Source organism: Caretta caretta, chromosome 10 (assembly GCF_965140235.1).
Source record: "Caretta caretta isolate rCarCar2 chromosome 10, rCarCar1.hap1, whole genome shotgun sequence".
Classification (NCBI taxonomy): Eukaryota; Metazoa; Chordata; order Testudines; family Cheloniidae; genus Caretta; species Caretta caretta.
The window spans coordinates 55,441,668-55,464,810 of record NC_134215.1 but is presented as its reverse complement, the minus strand read 5'-3'; the positions used below and the strand labels follow the sequence as shown (position 1 = coordinate 55,464,810).

Genomic DNA, 23,143 nt, shown 5'->3' with positions numbered 1-23,143 from the left:
GACCTGCCAGCTGAGATCCTCACCTCCCCATTCTGGGCCCTTAATGCCACCCAGAAGGGCTGGAGTGACATAAATGGCCTTAGAAGCTCTGTATCTGTAAAGATAATGATTCCCCCCATGCATAAACGGGGGAAGACAGCTATTATAATCCCTGCTCCATAGACGACTCGTGCCTCTTCATGGGGGGTGGGCGGGGGGCACAATCTAAACTAGAGAACATGTGACCACCCTACATTCCTCCTCTGCCCAGGAATCTCCCTGCCCTGCGCTCAGCCAGGGGCTGCCGCACTCTCCCTGCCCCACCAGAGTTACGTGGGGGGAGGGGCCCTGTCCTTCTCCTGCTGCGCCTCCCCTCTGGCACATTTCTGGCTTGCTCAGCCCCTGACCCCCAGCAGACAGGCCTGGGCAGGGAGTAGAGGGGGTGGCCTGCCGCCCCAGCCAGGCTCTCTCTCAGGCAGCTACTGCGCTGCACAGAACAGTGACCAAAACAGCTGGCATGAAAAGTGGCTGGTCCCACCCCTTCCACTCCCTCCCTGGGCCTGGATGCCAGGGACAGAGGCTGAACATGCCAGGGGTAGGCACAGCAGAAGAAAGAAGCCCCTCCCCTCCCCCACCGGCATGACCCCACAGACCGCCCAACCCCCACATCATCTATGCCCTGCTCTGTCAGAGACCGCACCACAGTACACAGTGCTGTGGAGATTTCAGGCAGCCCTCATGGCCATCTAAGTTCCACCAGGGGATTCTCCTGCCTCCAGAGCAGCCCAAGATTGGGATGGTGCAAAGATCCCACCTTAGCCCCCACTACTCCTGACTATGAGTTCTGTATTACACAGCATAGAATCTCACCTTAGTGTTGCCAATTTTTGTTGGATGTATTCCTGGAGGTTTCATCACAGACATAATTTTTAATTAAAGACTTTAATTCCCATAGACTCCAGGACAACCCTGGAGGGTTGGCAACCCTACCTTTCACGTTTGAAAGAGAAGGGTCGGTGATAACAGGGTCATGCTCAGGACTTACTGTATCATCACTCAGACACCTGTCAAGTATAATTTTCAAGCTCTCAAGCAGAAGAGAGTTACCAAATGGGAAAAATCTGAGAATATAAAGTTAAGGGAAACTAGAATTAAAGTAACAAAAGGCTTCTGGGTTTTAGGAAAAAATATGGACTTTTCTACTCCACTGACTAATGGTTAATTAAGCAACTGTTATGTGTATGCAAATAGTCTCTATTTTAAAATTTAGATGTTAGAAACACTATTTCTAATATTTATGAAAGTTACTGGGATTGGCAAAGTCCTCTTTATTTGCAAGAGAAATATGACACAGGTAGCAGCAGTACAAACCTCTCCCGTCATTCCACCCATGTGGACCATGGAAATTTTTGTACAATTTGAGTAGCTACCATTCTTATTAGCCCTCAGTTAGAGACAGGTACATACACACTCCCTGAAGTATAATTTGTTTACATTTCTGTTAATCTAGTGATGAACGTGATTGCAAAAACCCATCTTTAAGAGTACTGATTTCACTGAAATAGCTCTTTCCTTTCTCTCTCTTTTTCTCTCTCTTTTTGCTTCCTCATTAATTTTGAGTAGTTCCACACCTCTGTCAAATAGTCCTTCTCTAAGCAAATGTCATCTTACTTAAAAAAGAAAACTAACTACCACCATTAATAGTGTGGATTAAATAGGCAGGTTTTGATGTTGTGTCAACAGCTATTTATGACCTCAGTTTTCATAGGTATTTTATTAAGCTGGATAAGACATTGATTTTTCTATTTGCTGTTGTCAGGCAACTCTTACTGAAAAGCCATGACTCAGGCAACATACCCAGAAGTGCTGTTTATAGGCTAGAGTAGGATGAAAATGATGGAAATGTCAAAGAATAGGTATTATTTCATAGAAGTAAACTATTACCTTGGAAATGGGAATACCCAGTCATTCATGATCTTCACAAGAATTGAAAGAATGCTCCCTTTTTTTTTTTTTTAATTTTACCCTACATGTCTGGCCAAAGTAAATTGTAGAATTTACCCAATCCGGACAGAAATCAGAACCTGGACAAGCATTTTGGTTCATTTTTTAAAATATCCTCCGTTTACTCTTGCCCCAGTGTGTTTTTGATTGTGTTCTCATCTAATGGTTCTGTGTTGAGACTCTGAATTGATGGCAAATCAGATTATTGGCATGGTTGGCTTCTAAAATATCCAACTAACATCTGATGGGAGGTAAGCAGAGGTGAAAAATAATGACTTGCACACCCAGGAAGGCTGGAGAGAGTTCACAATTGAAAAAGAAACTTTCAGACTTCCAATTCTGGGTGACACCACTGGCCATATTGTCTGCTGTAGGGAAGCAGTGTGGAATTTACTAAAGCCAAGCAAAGTGAATAAGCAACAGCAAATATTTTATACAGACTAATAAAGACTTCCGATAATATGTGCAGCACAGCAGCGTACTCCTGGTATAAGCACAAAGCTGTGAGAAGATTTGCTGAGATGGAAATGAGAAGGAATTTCACCCCACTGAGGGTTGGTTTTGACAACGGAAGCCTGGGCATAGCATTGTTTTTACAAAAGAACATGGGGTGAGGGATGGGGATATAGTATACTAGAAGAAGTTTTGCCTTTTAATCATGAGGGCTACTGAACCAATGACTGGAGTGAATAGAGCAGTTATATTTTCATTTCTAGATATCGGGAGAGAGAGTAAATTTAATCTGCAGTTTACAAATAACAATGGAAAGAGGTGCGGCAGAGAGAATTACAGAACATACAGCCCTGTCTGGCACTCCAACTGTTACCTTCAGGCCCTCGGCTTTCCAGGCACAACAGTGGGGATGAGAAGTCCAAGATCTGTAACTTACCAGATGCACTTCTGACCCCTTTCAGTCCCTCCCAAGTGCACCCCTCAGGTGACAGGCCTGACTTCCTGCACCTTACTCTGGGTGGAACCAAGTGATCCCACAACTCTTCAGTTGGATCTCTGGGCTGTAGAGTGGGCCTTAGCTCCACAGTGCCTCTGATAGATAACAGGTTTCAGAGTGGATAGATGAGGGATCCTATACCTTGGGAGAAGAGAATCTCCCCATCTTCCCCAAAGCCAAGTTCCCTTCTTCCTACCTGCTGCGAGTAGGCAAGTAGCATTTCCTCCCTTAGCCCTCTCAGAGTCATGTACATTTTGACAGTAGTCTGAGAGTTCCCCTACCCTCTCAGACACTGCTTTCCCTACATCCCTACAAACAGTTGCTTTACACTTATCTGGAGCTTTTCCAACCTTTGAGCAGGTACCATAATTTGGCAGTATTCTTTACTCGATGCCCCTTCTCCCAGGGAGGTTTTGGCTTACAGAGCTTTTCAGCTGTGCCTCAATTTCCCCACTTCCAGACAGAGTTGTGGCCACAACCATGCTCAGCTCTGCCTCTTCCCTAGAGAGGCAGGCAGTGAGCCCCCTTGGTCATGGGATCTGGATTGAATGGGTTTGCTTCTGAGCTTGTTTGGCTCAAACCCATTATATTATTTGCCAACACCACATCAAAAGGAATATCCTCCAAAAACCCCACTGTCAAGATGCCAGGACCTTCTTTGGTGTGCATCAGAACTCAGGCCACTAGCATGCCAGTAGGGTTCACCATAGGGAATCCCACCTTTCACCCACACATTTGTCAGCACTTGCTGAGTCTGAATGGAGTTTGAATAAACTGTTAAATGTGCTAGTGTCCTGTCAGCTCAATGTCTCCCCATTTATTCTCACCTCCCAATTCTATTCGGGATCTGACTGTATGGTGCTCTCCAGGCTACAAGACACATGTACTGTACATTCCCTCTGTATCTGCACTCACGGTTAGCCTGATGCACTGACGGGATAGTGTCATAGCCTCCTTCTGGCTGAGCTTCCAGAAAGTTAATCTGCCATGGTGAAGTGCCAGGTCCTTGATTTATGGTCACTTGACAGCTTATCCACTTGTGCCCCATCCCCTGACAGGTATAACATCTCAGTTGCTTGAGACCTTTCCTTGAGGGTCAGCTTGGAGCTCTAACTCCCCATGGCTTGATTTTGCTCACTTCTCACCCCTGGTGAGCACCCTCATGTCTCTCCATCTGTTCTAACCTGACAAGGTCATACATTGCATCTGTGGCAGTGACTGCCATGCACACTGCCCTATTTGCAGAGGTAATCAGTCGTTCATCTGGTTTGCTGCCTCCATATAAGTTACACCTTTGTGCTTTGGCACCCCAAAAAAAACCTTTCCTATCGGCCTCAGGTCCAATTTAAGGAGCAGAACTGGCTCAAATCACAAGCCTTCTCAAAGGAAGTGAGATCAGGATCACTATAGCCCCTCTCTCTTGAAATCAGGGCAACAATTTAGCATCTATGCCCCTTGTGGAATTGGCATTCCATGTTCCTTTCCTGCTTAATGGGAAATTAAAGTACAAGATGTCCAATTAACAAAGAAGAGGAATAAAAAATATTACTAAAGATAAAGCAAGAGGGAAAGTGGTTTATAACTTTTTTGGGTGGGGGAGCCGGGGGAGAAGAAAAGTACAGGTAAGGAAAATGAGTCACAAACAGCTCCCTAAAAAGCAGTTAGTGGACAAGTGTGGAAAAACAGGATTTTACCCTAAACAGCTTTAAAAAGTCTGAAGGAATTGAGCTGTTGTGATAGGTGCAGGGAGCTAGGTCTTTCCCACAGAGGTGAATGATGCAGTTCAACCACTCTGGGACTGGATCTCTAGGCAACAGGTCCCATTTCCCAATTGTGTTAACACAACAGCTGTGTTTGGCACCCTTTTCCTCCGAGAACCTGTGACATTGGCTGATTAAAGTGACACAAAAACAGCTTCTTCAAAATAAAACATTATTCATTCACCCAATGGTACAAAGGTAAGATGCCTTTTTTGTACACTTCCCCTAACCTACAACCTATCTTTGCAAGCATTTGTAATTTGTAAGTGTTTTATGGTTAATTATTTAACTGAAAATAAATTAACATAAATGATTCCATTAAACACTGTGAACCTGTGGTTCTTCTGGGGAAAAAAAGAGAGAATCTTTAGGTTTAAATATATGCCAATGAAGCAGAACGGCTTTTAATAAAAAACACATTGTTTTCTCATGAGCAAAAGGAGCTTTTAAAAGGGGAGATGTATAATGGTTTGAGATGTCTACAACAGTTTTAAAACCCTTCTTTATGGCTGATATTTTTTCAAAAAGATAGCAGGGTCCAATTGTGCAGCCATATTCATGTTCAGAATATGGCTGCACATAAGTGCTGCTAACCAATATGACTAAGAGTTGCACAATCTGGCCATTTATGAGGGGGAGAATAATTACTGGACAAGATTAAAAATGTCTGATTAGATTATTTTGCAATCAAATGACACAAAATTCATTTCACAGGGCCCACTTCTTACTTAGGCAATTCTTCCATTGCTGGTATTGAGAATTTTGCCTGAGTAAGGACTGCATGATTGGGCCCTATAGTGTTTCAAAGCATGTTGTCAAGAAGAGCTCATGAATAAGAAAACTGTACTGAATTCCTGGTTTGAATATGAGATTGTGAGCCCCATTGTACACCCATTAATCATGTCAGATTATTAACAAGTGGGAGCTTTGGAATGCCAAAAAATTGATATGATAACTGCTTCTGCTGTGAAAATACATAGAGACGGGCTGCCTGTCTGAGCTTTAATTTAGTGCTATTTCTATTCACGATTGGGATCTATGCACTGAAACCTTCCCGTGTAGTAATGGAGATTGCACTGCGGTTATTGATGCCATGTGTCATGTAGCAGTAATACATTGTGGAGTGCTTTTCCAAGTCACTTCTCAGACCAAAGTCGCGTCAAGAGAATGATTTCAGACAGGCACAGGGCACTAACACTCACAGTATTTAATTGATGCTGTACCTTTCTGTTCAAGTATTAGGCTATGTCTACACTACTCAGCTTTTAGCGACAGGACTGTGTCACCACGGCCGTGCCGCTAAAAATCGTGCAGTGTAGCTGCTGTTTGTTGGATCTCCTGCAGACTAAAAACTTAGAGGGAACTAGCTACAGACCACCTGAATGGATCTCTCTGAGGACCACAGTTTGAGAACCTCTGATCTACATGATTAATAGTTTTCTTATTAAAAAATAGAGCCTCATACCTGTTCTTGTGGCCATTTCTGTCTGTCTTCTGGAGTTCTTGACTTTGTTTTAAAACCTCTAGGCATATCTCCAACATGCTTTGAAGAAGGTGGAATATTCAATGATTTTGGCCTCCCTTCATGTCTGTTGGTACTATGACCAGCATCACCTTTTGGACAAGTCTCTTTATAGTCATTTTGCACATTTTCAGTCCCGCCATGATCAGGGCTCATTTCTGTTGTACTGTTAATGCTGCTCATACTCATGCTCATTTTAATCTCAGCTACAATCTGGTCAATGTCTTCTTCCTGCTCCTCCAACTCAGCATCTTCTTTCCTTGAATGGTAGGGCGACATCCCATGAGTGTTTCCATTAGCTTCTGGTGGATAATAATCCTGATAGCTTTCTTCATTTTGACAGTATTGTATGTTTTCTTCTTGGTCTTGAATTTCCAGAGAAGATACTTCATCCTCCAAAATCTGAACACAGTTATCTTGGTAGTCTTGCCCTTCTGTCACTTCACTTTCATCATGGTGTTGGATGTTAGCTTCTGTCCATTCTTCTTCCACAGCTTCTTGACATTCATCAGTTTCAATTTGGTGTTCTTCATGAGGTACATACTCTTCCCCATTGCAGTCCATTCCTTCCAGATAACTGTCATCCTCTGGACAGTACCTAATATAGTATGTGATCCCTTCCTCTTCCTCTGGCAGGCCTTCATCATAGTCCTCCTCTTCAGAGGTATTATTCACATAATCAGAGCTGGAATCGCCATCTCCACTATTATCATTGCACTCGTGTTCCACAGGGGTAGGGCTACCTTCTCTGATAGCTGTTAGCTCTGCCTCCTTTGCTATGTAATCTTCACTAGGCAGGTCATTTTCCTCACTTTCAGGCTCCCTATGGTGAGATAAAGTAGGGCAAGGTATCACCCTGTGATCCAGCATGTTGGTTGTAGTGCTTTGACGTTTCCTGTTTGCCATAGCCGACTTCTTAGGTGACAATCATTTCTGAGCAATTACTGTAAGGAAGAGGGAAAAAAACACATTCAGAAAAAGGTCATCAGCAGGGATCAGAGTGATGCTAATGGGAAAAAATGAAACTGGTACTTTTAATTTGGTATAAAACAACTACTTACAAAAAACACTCTCATAAACTATACCATCAAAACTACACTCAATGTAGTCAAAAGGAAAGTTAATGGAGTTGTGTTGGATGAACCCAGGTGTAACAGTGATCAGAATCTGGCCCATTAGTATATGCATAAACAGTAACAACATAAAATAAGAGAAAACCAGTGATGAAAATAGTTATAGAAGTCACAAAACTCAAAAGGAGGTAACACCTTCACCTAGACAGGTAATTCTGCAACTCTCTATTAGACTTTTCCTGTACAGAATCTTTTCTATGTGGAAGATAATGAGTAATTTCAACACCATTTTTTTCTGGGTGGGGGAGAGTTCTGTGAGAGTATTTATATGTGGTACTCTTGGGGGAATTCTGTAGCACTGCACACGTACAGAATTCATGTCTCCCGCAGAACGTACATTCTGCTGGAGAGATGCTGCAATTATACCTTTCGTCAACTGGGGGCTGCTGTGGCACCAGAAGAGAGAGCAGTTGGCTCACAAGCAGGAGCAGGGAGGGGTCAGAGGCTGCCTTCCTCAAAGGGCTAGGTGTGGAGGCACAGAATATGGGGGGGGATACAGGGCTGCTGGGGCGGTTACACAAACTGGGTTTCAGAAGGGTTAGTGGGAGGAACAGAGTGGGGCATGGACACAGGAGCTAGTGGGTTGACATTGAGCCAAGGGCTGAATGAGAGTGGGGCTGCCGGGCCACGTGGGGACAGGAGGAAGAGGGCTGCAGGGAAACATAGGGACAGACGTGCCTGACTAAGTGAGAGAGGCTAGGGGGCCAGTCAGGGTCTGCATGGGGGAGGCTCCCCAACTCTCTAACAATCCCTCCTCCTGCAAAAAACTCCCACCCACATCCAACAATCCTCCAGGTTCACTCCCAGGCTCCTTCCCTCTCCCTCAGCTCCTCCTTTACCCCTAACTGCCACAAGCCTTTGCACTGCTTCTGAGGGATACAGGAAATAAGTTTCTGTATTGTAGTTTAAATGATTACTCCAAGGTCTGTATTAATATGCCTACTAAGGAATCTATTTGTCAAAAAACATTTCCTGAATCTTTTGTTGTCTGTATTGTTACATGCTGACAGGTATTTTGAAATAAATTACCAAAATAATTCAAACTAGCATGATTATATTGTGTTATTTTGACAAATAAAATATGCAGAGTTTTGCAGAATTTTAAAATATTGTGCACAGAATTTTTAATTTTTTGGCAAGGAATTCCCGCAGGAGTAATGTAGGAAACTGACTTGTATATTTATTGAATTCTATTGTATTTGCAAGAGGAACACACAGGTTTATAGGGTTTTTAAGCTATATTCATATACACATTTGTATTTTTAAAATATTGTTAATATTAGGCAACCAACATTTTAAAAATAATCTCTTGGATACTGAAAGGAAGAGACAAACAGAAAGCCCTACAATTATGTGTTAAATATATTTCAATACTGATGAATATGCTACAGGAATGCTTAAATCAATCTTAAAAATTAATCCCAAGCTTCAAACATGGGGGTTCCCCCCTCAAATCCTTTTCCCAGCAATGAGTCATAGAATGACCCTCAGCAATAAAGCAATTAACATTACCTTCTCAACAGACAAATCAGGCATTCCTTCAATGCATTCCGTATTTACTTAAGATCAGACCGAGCTCCCATTGAAGCTGGGTGGGAAGACTCCATTAATTTGGGAGTGGGATTAGGCATTAATTAAACATTACTCACTGCTTCTTTTTTTCCACAGAAAAAACTAAAGCATCTTCATAAAACCAGAGCAATATCAATAATTTGGTGTTTACTGAGACCCACCACCTGAATTTGTATCAAACAGGATCCAAGTAGTGTTGAAAGACAATTTGTTTTCAAACAATTAAACCTATACACATGGGAAAAAATCACAGACACATTAATTACTTCCACTAGTGCCTATTCACATTTAACTGAATATTTTACTTGTCTAAATACTGATTTCAACAACATACTATAGAATTTGTTTATATAAGCTGCATATCATTTTGATATATCTGGTAAGGGCAAGAGGAAAGTGGATAACACTAGAGGTGTGTGGCACCAGTGTTAAACTATTAGACTTGAAGTTTCTGGCTACGTTACATCATTCTCATCTCTGACTTCTTTCAGCATAAGCATTTCTCTGTTGTTGCCTACCTCACTCCTACTACACACGTCATTGTTGTCTCAAGCTGATGCAGTTGATTAAAACAGGTGAAGTGAACCTTGCTGATCTTCACCTGTTTAGAGTTAATTTAATTTAGATCATCACACCTACTTCTGAAATTATGCCTTTTACCACAGAGATATTTCAGCCACCAACATGATCATGATCATGTCTAGTTAAGTAATCGTATAATCACCTATGTGCATGCACATAGCAACAAGACAACTGCACAGAAACAGCAGCTGCATAAATGGAAAATTCTTACAAAACATAAGAAGTGTCAGAGAAAAAAAATACTGAAGCCAGCTGGCACTATATATCTAAAAACTGATTGTTTAGGTCATGTATAGCATTTACATCTGCAAGCGAGCAGGCAGGATAACTCATTCCTGGCTATTCCTCAACTGAGTTATCAAACGGGTCATAAAAATTCCCAAATCATAGCATATTTTATATTATAGGTACCAAATCCAGAGCCCTGGCACATCCACAGGTTGGAGGCCAGTGGTACTATATAGCCAGCCAAATTCTCCTTGGGGCAAGGATGGTCCAGCTCTAGGACTGGGGAAGATTAGAGACACCAGTGATGGGAAAAGATTTTAAGAAGCCCCAGACATGTGCCGTATTTCCCAAAGTGCTTGCTGCCTGACACCCAAGGAGATTAAATAAGCAATATTAGCCCAAACAGCAATATCATCACTGATAGTTTTAAAAGACAGCTGAGAATCAGGAGTGAACATCCTTAGGCAATTTATTCCAGTGCTTAACTATCCTGATAGTTTTTCCTAATGTCCAACCTAAACTGCCCTTGTTGCAATTTAAGCCCAACGCTTCTTGTCCTAATCTCAGAGATTAAGGAGAACAACTTTTCTCCCTCCTCCTTATAACAACCTTTTATGTACTTGAAAACTGCTATCATGTCCCCCCTCAGTCTTCTCTTCTCCAAACTAAACAAACCCAATTTTTAAATCTTCCCTCAGAGATCATGTTTAATCACCTTTAATCATTTTTGTTGCTCTTCTCTGGACTTTCTCCAATTTGTCCACATCTTTCCTGAAATGTTTTTCCCAGAACAGGATACAATACTCCAGTTGAGGCCTGGGTACAGTGGAAGAATTCTTGTGTCTTGCTTACAACACTCCTGCTAATGCAGGGGTCTCAAACACAAATTACCTTAGGGCCAGTGCCAGTCCTCAAATCCTCCCAGCAGGCCAATAATGTTACTGAAAATGGTGTTCAGAAAAGAAAATGTTTATACTGTATATTTTATTTCTAATTTCTTAGAAATAATAAAACTGTCATACAACTTTATACAATTCTTCACTTGCCAGAGAGTTTTTAGTGTTTGCCAGACACCTGGCAACGCTTCAGTTCTGTCAGTTTGTTTATGCTGGCCTCAGTGACTGAGCAGTTGAAACCTTCAGGATTGCAGCAAGGTGGGCATCAGATAGTTGTGTTCGGTATTCTGACTTGTTTATATTCATTGTGGAAAAAGTGATGCTGCCTCCATGGCTGACTCTGCCCGGCGACTAGTGATGGTATCTCTGTCCCTCTCCCCCAGCCAATGGGAACTGCGGGCGGGGGGAGGGGGCGGGGCAGCACCTGCAGCAGACAGAGCCTACAGCGTGGCTGCATATATCTCTCCTCCGTGGGCCGCAGTGGGGAGGTTCTCAGGCTGATGATGGCCCGCAGGCCAGGACTTTGAGACCCCTGTGCTAATGCATCCCAGAATGATGTTTGCTTTTTTTTTTTTTGTAACAGTGTTACTCTGTTGACTCATATTTAGCTTGTGATCCACATTATAGTAGCTCCATCTAGGTCGTATTTCCCTAGTTTGTTCATGAGAAGGCTATTTGAGACAGTATCAAAAAAGGCCCCATCTACACTGGCAAGTTTTTGCGCAGTAAAGCAGCTTTCTATGCTGTAATTCCCGAGGTGTGCATGCTGTCAAGCCCCTTAGTGCACAGAAACTGCACAGTTGTAGTGCTCCAAACAAACCACCCCAACGAGAGGTGTACAGCTTTCTGTGCTGGGGCTACAGGGCTGTGGTGCCAGTAGACACCGTGGCGATGACAGGGCTGCGATTGGCCTCCGGGAGGTGTCCCACTATGCCTGTTCTCACCTCTCTGGTCATCGGTTTGAACTCTACTGCCCTGCCCTCAGGTGACCAACCGTCAGCCCCACCCCGTACATTCCTTTGCAAATTTGAAAGTCCCCTTCCTGTTTGCGCAGTGATGCGTGCAGTGGTCTCAGCGCATCTTTCCAGGTCGCCATGCCTGCTCCACGCACCAGGTGATCCCCAGCTTGGAGCACTGCCAAGCTGCTGGACCTCATCAGCATTTGGGAAGAGGAGGCTGTGCAGTCCCAGCTGCGCTCCAGCCATAGGAATTATGATACCTATGGATAGATTTCACGACGCATGATAGAAAGGGGACATGACCAGAAGACATTGCAGTGTAGGGTAAAAGTGAAGGAACTGCGGAATGCCTACAAGGCGCAGGAGGCAAACCGCTGCTCCGGTGCTGTGCCCATGCGCTGCCGGTTCTACAAAGAGCTGAACGCGATAGTTGGCGGCAACCCCACTTCCACTGCAAAGGCCCCTGTGGATACTTCATTGGCTCACGTGCCAGCCAAGAATGGACTGAGCCTGGAGGAGGAAATCTTAGACAAAGACGGGGCGGGGGAGGGACCCAGAGGCAGAGAATGGCTCAGAGATCAGAGATGCAGGCAAACAGGAGCTCTTTTCTACCCCAGAGGAGCCTAGCCAGTCACAACGGTCGTATCTTGGTAAAGCGCAAACAGGAGAGGAGGCCCCTGGTAAGTGGATCTGATTTTGGGAATTGATGAAGCAATTTGTTGGGGGCAGGAGGGGTGCAGAAAGCAGGCTTGTCTCCCACTGCATGCCTATTCTGAGCAGCGGAACAGGCTGTTGATTGACTCCCTCACTTCACAGGAATCTCCCTCAGAGATCTCCAGGAAACTCTCATGGAGATACTGGGCAATCCGCTGCTGCAGGTTCCTTGGCAGAGCTGCTTTGTTTCTTGCCCCATTAATGGTAACATTCCCATACCATTGTGCCGTCATGGGCAGTGGGAGACACGACACACCATTCCTGCACACAAGCGAGCTGCAAAGGAGCCAGAGAGGAAGCCGCAGGCTTGGAGAAGACACTCCCTTGATTCCTTCTTCTCCCTCAGCAGCGAGATATATTCCATAATGATCACATCCTGTGGAAAGTGTGGGGACAGGAAAGATTATCAAGCCCCCCTAAAGTGCTGGCTCTCCCCAAGAGCCACATGCCCAGTGTACATCAGGGTTCGGGAAGACTGATTTACCCTGCCCCTGTGGCTACTCACCATTTTGAGGGTCTTGTGGCTCATGTGTGCTTGCCTGGGGTCAGCCAGTTAGTGACAGGTACGTGAGTAAAACACAGCCAGCAAAGCACTGAATCAGTGCTGTCTGTGTTGCAAACAATACTGCTTCTGTAAAATGTTGTTTTTAAACTTCACAGAGATGACCTTGGGAACCCAGCCTCCCTTATCGGTGGCAGAATGGCTGCACAGAATTAGAAAGCGGCAACGAAGATTTAAGGAGGACTTTCTCCATGAGGTTATGATGCACCCTGCTGCTGAGAAACAGAAACTGAAGGAGTGGCGGGATAGAGAGAATGTGGCACACGAGAAAGAAGCCACAAAGCGGCTCTTAAACATTATGGAGCGTCAAGTGAACACACCCTAGGAGATACTAGCTCTTCAAACCGAGCAGCTCCTTGCCCACCCGCCCCTGCAGCCGCTGTCACAAAACTTTATCCCATGTGCCCCCCCCTCCACACACACACACACACCGCCCACACACTGTTCTCAACCTCCTGGCTCAACTCTCTACCCACAGCATTCCACTCCTCCCTCTTCACGGTCCAGCAGCGTGGCCTCCCACTACCCACTGCACTCAACACCCATCCCTCTGCAGTTTGGCCCTGCTGAAGTACAGCACCCGCTGAATTGTACGCCAGAGGAGAAGGTTGGGTATGATCCCTGGACATACACAATTCTGTAGCCGTCCCCAGACCCCTCCTCCTCCTTCCCTTCCCCCATCCCCCTCCCTGCTGATGTATTTTTGTTGTTTGACTCTCTCCTCCAGTTGTTAGCTTTTAATAAAAGAATTGTGTTGGTTAGAAAGCAATCTTTATTATATTAAGTGAAAGCAAAAAGAGCACTGCAAAGCAACATGTAATTATGTTAAACACCCTTATTGCATCATATACACCTGTAACCTCCTAGCATTACAAGCACTGCAATCCCGAGCATAGCAGCAAACATTAGTGGCTTTCGGGTTCAAATTGCTGCCTCAAGGCATCCCTGATCCTTATGGCCCTGTGCTATGCCCTTCTAATAGCCCTGGTCTCTGGCTGTTCAAACTCAGGCTCCAGGTGCTGAGCCTCTGCAGTCCAGCCCTGAGTGAAGCTTTCACCCTTCCTTTCGCAAATATTATGGAGTGTACAGCACGCGACTATAAGCATAGGAGTATTGTAATCGGCTATGTCCAGCTTCCCATACAGGCATCGCTAGCAGGCTTTTAAACAGCCAAATGCACACTCAACAGGCATTCTGCACTTGCTCAGCCTGTTGTTGAACCGCTCCTTGCTGCTGTCAAGTTGCCCCATATATGGCTTCATAAGCCATGGCATTAAGGGGTAGGCAGGGTCTCCCAGGATCACAATGGGCATTTCGACTTCTCCTACAGTGATCTTCTGCTCCAGGAAGAAAGTCCCTGCTTGCAGCTTCTTTAACAGGCCAGTGTTCCGAAAGATGCGTGTGTCATGCACCTTTCCGGACCAGCCTGTGTTAATGTCCATGAAATGCCCACGGTCCACAAGCGCCTGGAGAACCATTGAGAAATACCCCTTGAGATTAATATACTCAGTGGCTAGGTGGTCTGGTGCCAGAATTGGAATGTGCGTGCCATCTATCACCCGTCTGCAGTTAAGGAAGCCCATTTGTGCAAAGCCATCCACAATGTCATGCATGTTGCCCAGAGTCATGGTCTTTCAGAGCAGGATGCGATTAATGGCCCTGCACACTTCCATCAACACAACTCCAACAGTTAACTTTCCCACTTCAAACTGGTTAGCGACCGATCGGTAGCAGTCTGGAGTAGCCAGCTTCCACAGTGCAATTGCCACGCACTTCTCCAGTGACGGGGCAGCTCTCATTCTCGTGTCCTTGCGCCTCAGGGCTGGAGCGAGCTCATCACACAGTCCCATGAATGTGGCTTTCCTTATACAAAAGTTCTGCAGCCACTACTTGTCATCCCAGACGTGCATTGTGATGTGATCCCACCAATCAGTGCTTGTTTCCTGCGCCCAAAAGCAGCGTTCCACTGTGGTCAGCACCTCCATGAATGCCACAAGTGATCTCGTGTTGTAGCTACTTTGCATGGTAAGATCAATGCTGCAATCCTGTTGCCTTTGTAGTTAAAGGAATAACTCCACTGCCACTCGTGATGTGTTGGTCAGAGCGAGAAGCATACTGGTCAGCAGTTCGGGATCCGTTCCTGCAGTCTGAAAGAGGCAGGGTGCGCAGTACACAAACTGTTGAAAGATGGAGCCAAATGCAGACAGAAGCACAGGGATTGGTGAATGCAAAGCAATGCATCATGGGGTATTGGGACTAGACCCAAGATGCCCCATGACCCCCTCCGCCTTCCCACAAGTCTTAGCGGCAAAAGAGAAAGATATTTTGTGGGATAGCTGCTCAGAGTGCACCACTCCAAATAGCGCTGCAAGTGTGAACACTCTATTGCGCAGGCAGCTGTCAGTGTGAACACACAATAACGGTTTCCCTTCAGCACTTTCTGAGTGGTGCTGTAACTGCTGGTGCTGTAACTTTGCCAGTGTAGACGCGCCCTTTCTAAACTGAAGATAAAACACATCTACTGCTCCCCCACCCCCAACTCACAAGGCTTGTTAACGTGTCAAAGAAAGCTATTAGGTTGGTTCGACACAATTTATTCTTGACAAATCCATGGTGTTACTTATCACCTTATTATCTTCTAGGTGTTTGCAAATTAATTGCTTAATTATTTGCCCTATTATCTTTCCAGGTACTCAAGTTAAGCTGACTGGTCTTTAATTCCCCAGGTTGTCCTTATTTCCCTTTTAATAGATGGGCAGGATATTTGTCCCTTTTCAGTCCTCTGGAATCTCTCCCGTCTTCCTTGAGTTTTTGAAGATAATCACTAATGACTCAGATATCTCCTTAGTTAGTTCCTTGAATTTTCTAGGATGTACTTCATCAGTCCCTGCTGACTTGAAGACATCTAACTTATTTAAGTAATTTTTAACTTGTTCTGCCCCATTAAGCCTCAAATCCTACCTCATTTTCACTGGCATTCGCTATATTAGTCATCCAATCGCTGCTAAACTTTTTGATGAAAACTGAAACAAAAAAGTCATTTTGCACTCATGCCATTCCCACATTTTCTATTATTGTTTTTCTCCTCCATCATCGAGTAATGGGCCTACCCTGTCCTTGATCTTCCTCTTCTAATGTATTTGTAGAATGTTTTCTTGTTACCCTTTATGTCTCTAGCTAGTTTAATCTCATTATCATCTGATTTAATTGGCATCATAATTCTATCTAGTCCTCTACAAGGAATGACTCAAATGCTTCTGAGGAAGACTTTCTCTAGTCAATCTGCCACTACTTCTGTCTAGCCATTCACATCATGCCTCCCACTGTTTATTTGTACTCCATGCTATTATTAACTAGGCGTTGCCATCAAATCCTTGTATTAATGTACAGATTTCCTCAGAATTTTTTTAATATTATGCTGCTTGTGATTTGTATTTTTTATTTATATCGCTTGTTTAGGGAAGGAGATATAACTTCCATGCTGTGGCTCATTTCTGTTTACAACCTTCTCAGTTCAGTGGGATCAAATGAATTTTTAGAGCTAAAACAAGGAGCCTTGATTTAATATTATTTCACTCATTAGGAGACAGCAGAGACTCTAAGATGCCCTGGGTACAAGTTACTATTATCAATTGTGGCAAGTTCTATGGCCAACAATGGTTTTTCCATTACCTTTTAGATTACAGCTGATCATGCCCACATTTTAGCTCGGATTTTCTTGTCTATTTCCTTCTCAGTCTGGGAGCATTAAGTTATTTTGTTTGGGATGGACAGCTAGATCAACTGGATGTGGCTCATCTCGTTTCAAAGCAAATCCTGCAGATCAAACAAGTGCCATGGAATACCATGAATGCAGCTGAACTGGTACATGGGCCAAGCAGGAAGGGACAGAATTAGGGGAGCCTATGCAAAAGGTTCACCCTCTGCATGGCAGAACATTCCTTGCATCCTAACGTGCAGTATATTTTAGAGATGGGACACATGTGGAAAGCCCATTAACAAACAGATCTTCAGGCCAAACCCACCTGCCACTAGAATGGATGAAGTATCTCTAAGGCTGCAGCAAAAGCCACAGAGAGTCAGTGGCCTGGGGACAAGAACCTGCATTCCCACTCCCCATTTTTGACTAAATCCTAAGTCACTGACCTAGAAAATAGTAAGTAGCACTTATTGTGGTAATGCCAAACAGCCCCGTTGTGCTACGCACTGTATAAAAGTATAGAAAAACAGCATACACTGCCCTAAAGAACTTACCATGTTAAAGGGAAGCTGTAACAGAGAGATAACACAAAAAAGCAGGTTGGGGTTTTGGAAACAGCATAACAAAAAACAGGATGTGCAAAAGTCTTAGCCGATCAGTAGCAGTGATTGCAGCTCTCCAACTGCCTAGCCATTACCAAATTGAGGTTTACTGTATAAATTATGAGTTTTGAGGAGGGACTTTAAGGAGGATAAGCGACAGCTTTATGGATCCCCAAACACAGAAGATGGCAGGGGAAAAAGCACACAGGTGCTCCACAGAGAAGGCAACGAGACCACAATCAAGGGCACCATCATTGGCAGAGCAAAGGAATGAGTCAACATCTCAGTGAGCTGGTAAATCTGATAGATAAGGCAAGGCTAAATGGCGAAGGGTCTCAAAGGCAAGAGGCCATTTTTTCAAAGGCATTTAGGGACGTAAAGACACAGAAAGGAGCCTCGTGGGGTTTTCAAAAGTACCTAAGCAGGTTAAGCACCTAACTTCCATTGACTTCAGTTGGACTAGGCATCTAACCTGCTTAGGCCCTTTCAAAAATTGCACCAGATACTTAGCTGTAGCTTTTGGCAAATAAATACCGTTGTGTCTGATGTGGAATGGACAGGGAGTGAACCAGTCAGAGCAATGAGCCAGGAAGATAAACCTGGTAGCAGCATTTTGAATGGACTTAAGGAAGCAATGCAGCTGGCAACTAATTATTTGATTTCTAGATTGTCAGATATCTTTCTACCCATCTTGTGTGTATTTTTGTAATTATTTTTGAGAGGATTGGAAGTTAATACCACTCAAACAAGCAGATTCCAATTACAAATGATACCAGTGTGGCTCGTCCTACTGCATATATTTCAGTGCAGGATATACGTCTCAATGGCTATACTATATTCTTCTAGCTAGAATTAGTGGCACACGTAGTGTTAGTACAACAGCCATCTTATGCCACCTTTTAGCTTATGCCAAGCTAAATTAAAAATGCATGAAGTGCAATTAAAATCAGCTTCAGTTTCCTGAACTCTGATTTTAAGAGTTTTTAAAATTGTATAGAACAATTAATAATCCCAAGCCAACTCCAAACTTGAGAAAAAAAAACAGTTCTGAGATGATTAATAGCCACACAGCCACCTCCTTCCCATTAGACTTTCACCTCAATGATTTTTTTTAAAATGCTGAACTTTATATTACAGCAAGGGACACACAAAGAGTTATTTAAGCAATTACATATTATAAAAACAAGTCCTTGAAAATCCATTCAATTTACTACTTCTGTTCTATTTTCTTAAGATTTAAAAACAGTCTGACCCATGTATTTTATTTTTCAGGGAGGTGATTTTTTTTAAATTGAGAGAGACTAAAAAGAGACAGGAACTGCCATAAGTAGGTCAGATTTCTGATCCACAGACTGTCTTGCTTTCAGTAGTGGTCTCTGGCTTTTACTAGAGGTTCAAATCCTGAACCACTCAAATTAGTGGCAAAATTTCTTTGGTTTCTTTGGGAGCAAATGCTTCAGAGGAAAAGATGCCACTCAATTGATTAATTGACTTAATCAATCTAGTCATTTCTGAAATAGTAGGTCAGGTAGGATAGAGGAGGGGCAACAGCAGTGAACAGCAAGATCATCATACATACTGAAGGTAATATCAGTATGTCCTTTATTTTAGGAAACCACAGGGCAGATAAAGTTAGGTATCCCAACCATGTTCCTTCTACTGCTTCAATGGAAAGAGAGTGATTAGGGTGGTAGAAAAGGGAAATACAAGAGGTCTTACACTGGAGACAGAGACAAATCAAGTTACAGTTCAATTCTACTATTTGAATCTTTGGTAAGTGTAGGTACAGTAGGTAAAAGTATCGTATCTGTCTAGAATTGTTCCCTGCATGTATGAGATTCATACATTGCCTTCACTGACGAACAAGTTTTATTGCTGTTAGAACTGCAGAACCAAAACAGCTCAAGCAGAGAGGTCTAGAGTCTAATCTGCTACACATAAGCCAAGTTTTCAGCTAAGCACTGTATGCAGGATCTTAAGTACAGGTGATGATGTAGCAGCAGAATATACACAACTTGACTTTAGAGTTCCAGGCTGAATTTGGAGTGGCAGCAGTTAGGAAAAAAAAATCACATCAGCTCACTTTGATCTGCATGTCTGAGAGAGAATAAATACAAAACCTCACAATGTCATTTCTACAATTATTTGAAAGTATCCACTTCCAAAAAAAGTTAGACTAGTCCTTTGCCATATCAAACCACTACTGTGCTCAGCAACAGAGATATTTGGGTTCAAGAGACACACCGATGTATGATTTTCAAGAAAGAGTATATGTATATGAGTAAGTGTGAATGTGTACAAGACTATATGTGAACTCCTATTAGAATAATTACACCTATTTAAGCTAATGGCACACCTGTACTATTGCAGCCCTGTGATTAGAACATAAAGAATAGTCTGGTTTCCTCCCATTATTCCTTCAAAATATCTTGAAGGTTTCTCATAGATGCATTTAGGTCTAACAGTAGGCATCAATGTAGAAATCTAAAATCTCTAAGCCTATTTTCTCCCAGGTTTTTCTACATTATAGTCTCATTACCTGCTTTCATTAAATCACACAGCAAGGGGCTAGTCCCTGCTGGGATGCTAACAGTAGCATAATGTAATAACCAGTTCGCCAAACCTTCCACTGCTGGATTCTGCAGTCATTTGATTCCCCAAACACCAAGCAGCATTACCTTCGTGCACATTATCCAGTGGGCCTGATTCTATAGGTCATGAGAGATCTTCATGCAGAGTACCTACAGAACTAGGATTAACTGAGAATTGAGCACAGAGGTTATTCTGCTTAGTCTGCTAGGATCAGAAGGTAATGGGCTCATTTTTCCCACAAGAACCCTCTCAACCACATGCCAAGTTTACAAAAGAATAAGTGTGTTGACACTGGCCTAAAAAGGGGATACAGTCAGCAGATAGAGGAATAGAGGGAAAATATAGTAACTGACAAGATAGCTACCTGTCCCAAACAGATGTAGTATGTCTGTTTAACTCTAATCCTCCAAGCAAGCAGCATATTAAAATTTTTTTTTAAAAAGTGACCTGGAAATTAAAGGGAATCCCCAAGATTTAAATTGTTACATTAGGGTCAGACTGTGCAACTCTTCATTTTGACTGGTACCCTACTCCGTCATATTGAAACCCATGGGACTATTTGAGAAGTAATGTACTAAACTTGAGTAAGAGTAGAACAATCTGCCTTATAGTGATATTCTATTCTGTAAATAACAACCTCATTTAATCTGTGCCTTGTTTTATACAGGAATATCAGAAGTGTTTCTGGTCTGCCATTCTTGCCCCATAGTTTAAAATCTGAGTATTACAATATCCATCATCTTCATTGCTTTAATTTTAATGGGAAAATTGTGCCTTTCCCCCTTGCAGTAAAGAACAGTGATGACTGCACTCACATACAGGGGCTTCTATTGAAATCTTTACATTTTCTGCCCCCACAGTTCATACAAGCCAATATCCAGATCCTAGAGCCCATTGGAAGTAACAGGCTGAGTGCTAGGCCCAACTGGACATGCCACATATGAGGAGTAATCCATTGAGGTCACTTTTGTTCACTGGCTGAAGTAGCCAATGCATTTAAGTGGCTCTCTGCAGGATGAGGGAGAATGAGAGAATTCAGAGCAGTGGATCCCCTGCTTCCTATATGCAAGAGGTTCTGAACCATGCAGAAGGTGCTCACACCCTGCACAACTACTGATGTCCAGCCTTCCCCTCGCACAGTGAAACTACATCAGTTCTGCTGGACAGCAGATCTCTGCAGCAAAGAAACTCCACAAATATTGCAAAATGCAGATGGATACTGGCCTGGGAGGCAGGTGACCTAGGTTCTATTACACTGAGCTGTTGGCCAAGTCACTCCACATCTTTGTGACTCAGTTTGCCCTTCCACCCTTTCTCTCTGCCCTAAAGAGCTCTTCTATCTAAGTATGCAAGAAAGACAGTCCTATGATGTGCTTGTACAGTACAGTGCCTAGCACAATGGGGCCCAGATCTTTGTTAGAGCCTCTAGATCAGGGTAGTCAACAGGCAGACTGTGGGCCAAATCGGACTGCCAGACGCTTTTGAATGGACCCCAAAATCTTTTTATTTACTTAATAAAATAGTAATAAATAATAATAATATTATTATTATTTTCTCTAGAGACTGAACCTTGACTATACCTTGAGCAAAAAATCTGGACCTTGACAAAACACACAATTGACAACCCCTGCTCTAGGCAATAAAGAAATATAAATAATAAACTACATTAATTTCTTGTAAATATTTTCATGACAACCATTATATTTGTAAGATTTCAACTATTTGAGAGGATATTTTGGTTTTTACCTGTATCAAATGAAGTTCAAATTTTTTGAACAGCAAATCCAATTGCAATATACATATTTACTAGGTTTCCTTTATCTTTTATTCAGTTTTCTGATAATTTTTCCCCATCGAGTTTTTATTGTTTAACAAATGCTAGAAGCTAAAAATATATATATCTTAAAGCCAAAAAATGATCTCATGTGTAGAGCCCTGCATACATACAAAATTTATATCCATGGATGCAGATGTCCACGGATATAAAGTGGATATCCACAGAGCAGCAAGGCTCTACCAGGAACCGCAGCGGCAAAAGGAGACGCAGACCACTGCATGGAAGGGACTCCTGTCTGGGAGCGTGCGAGCCACTTGCACACACTAGTACAACCAGGGACAGCTGCTGGTAAGCCTAGTGCCCGCCACAGTGGGCAGGGATAGGGGCGGCACAGCCATACCTGAAGAGCTGTCTGCGCAAGTGGCAGACCAACATGCTGCTGCTTTCACCACTGCGGTTCCTGGTAAAGCCCTGCAGCTCCACGGATATCTGCTTTATATCCGTGGATACAAATTTTGTATTCACGCAGGGCTCTAAAAACACAGACTTTTTTAAATCAGGGGGATGGACTTCCAATAAATTCCATCTTGTTCTGTAGCTGTATTCTCTAGAAGTTCTGTTGTCAAGAAAAACTTTTTAGTGAAACCCTCATTTGCTTGGCTCATAACCCTTTGAAAGCCAACTTAAACCAAGCTTATAGTGAATTTGGGATTAATTTTGAGGGAACCCTTTCCTTGACAAATAGTTTTAGGTAGAGTTATTTTCATTTGAAATACTTCATCACCCAGGTCAATTCACCAACTTTTGTCTGGATTTCGGTTAAAGTCACTATGAGTCACCTAGTTTTGGGGTTCATTATGCCCTCCCAAAACTTGGGTGGTGAAAATTCATATGAATTGTAACATGCACAAAGTTACCAACTCTCCTGTGAAATGAAAGTGGCAAACTGAAATATAGTCCCAGCCTGAAAGAGTTTACAGGTCTAGACAGACAAATGGAGAGAGGGGAAACACAGCAAGGCAAGGTCAGTCGCAGACCTGGGAAGAGAACTGATGTTTGACTTCCAGCTTAGTCTCCTGTCCACTAACTGCCTCCCCATGCTGCCTACACTATGCGTGTCTTTACTAGAAGATGTAAGTGGAAGCATCTTTATAAATGTAATGTTAATTACTAAAATGAAAGAATGAAATCCTATGAATGAATGAAAGACTGAAATACAGATGCTACTAGCACAAGAAGTGAACTTGCTCATCTTGGTAAAAAGAACATAGAAGGTAACAACAGCTTCAAAACACTATTGATCAGAAAAGCAATCAGACACCAATCTTGGTAATACTTAAATTATTACTGAACATTACAATTAAATTAAGTAACTACAGCATCAGTTTATGCTGTAATATTGATTTATTACAATAAACATAATTAAAATGGAAAAGATGGTAACTGCTTCTAATGGGTAATACTCGAATTAAAATTATGCTGCTAGTCACTATCATAGATAATGCCCCCCTAAAGCTCTTTTAAATTATCTTTTCTCAGCTGACACATGTAATTTTTGTCCTCCTTTTATTACTATAGGGTCCTTCTATATTTTGCTGGCAATCTGAGGATT

At 42.9% G+C, this 23,143-nt stretch overlaps 1 protein-coding gene across 8 annotated transcripts in view; it reads right to left on the bottom strand.

The window, feature by feature from the left end:
- The window catches only part of APBA2 (amyloid beta precursor protein binding family A member 2), a 240,583-nt gene that overhangs the window by 77,429 nt on the left and 140,011 nt on the right, over window positions 1–23,143 (bottom strand). For 7 of the 8 annotated variants that reach the window (XM_048868169.2, XM_048868174.2, XM_048868170.2 and 4 more), the window contains one exon: window positions 6,158–7,158. The exons of the other annotated variant lie outside the window; for it this stretch is intronic. In XM_048868169.2, coding sequence (XP_048724126.2) covers window positions 6,158–7,120 — 963 coding nt within the window. In that variant the 5' untranslated portion in view covers window positions 7,121–7,158. The remainder of the gene's footprint in view (window positions 1–6,157; window positions 7,159–23,143) is intronic. 8 annotated transcript variants of the gene reach the window in all.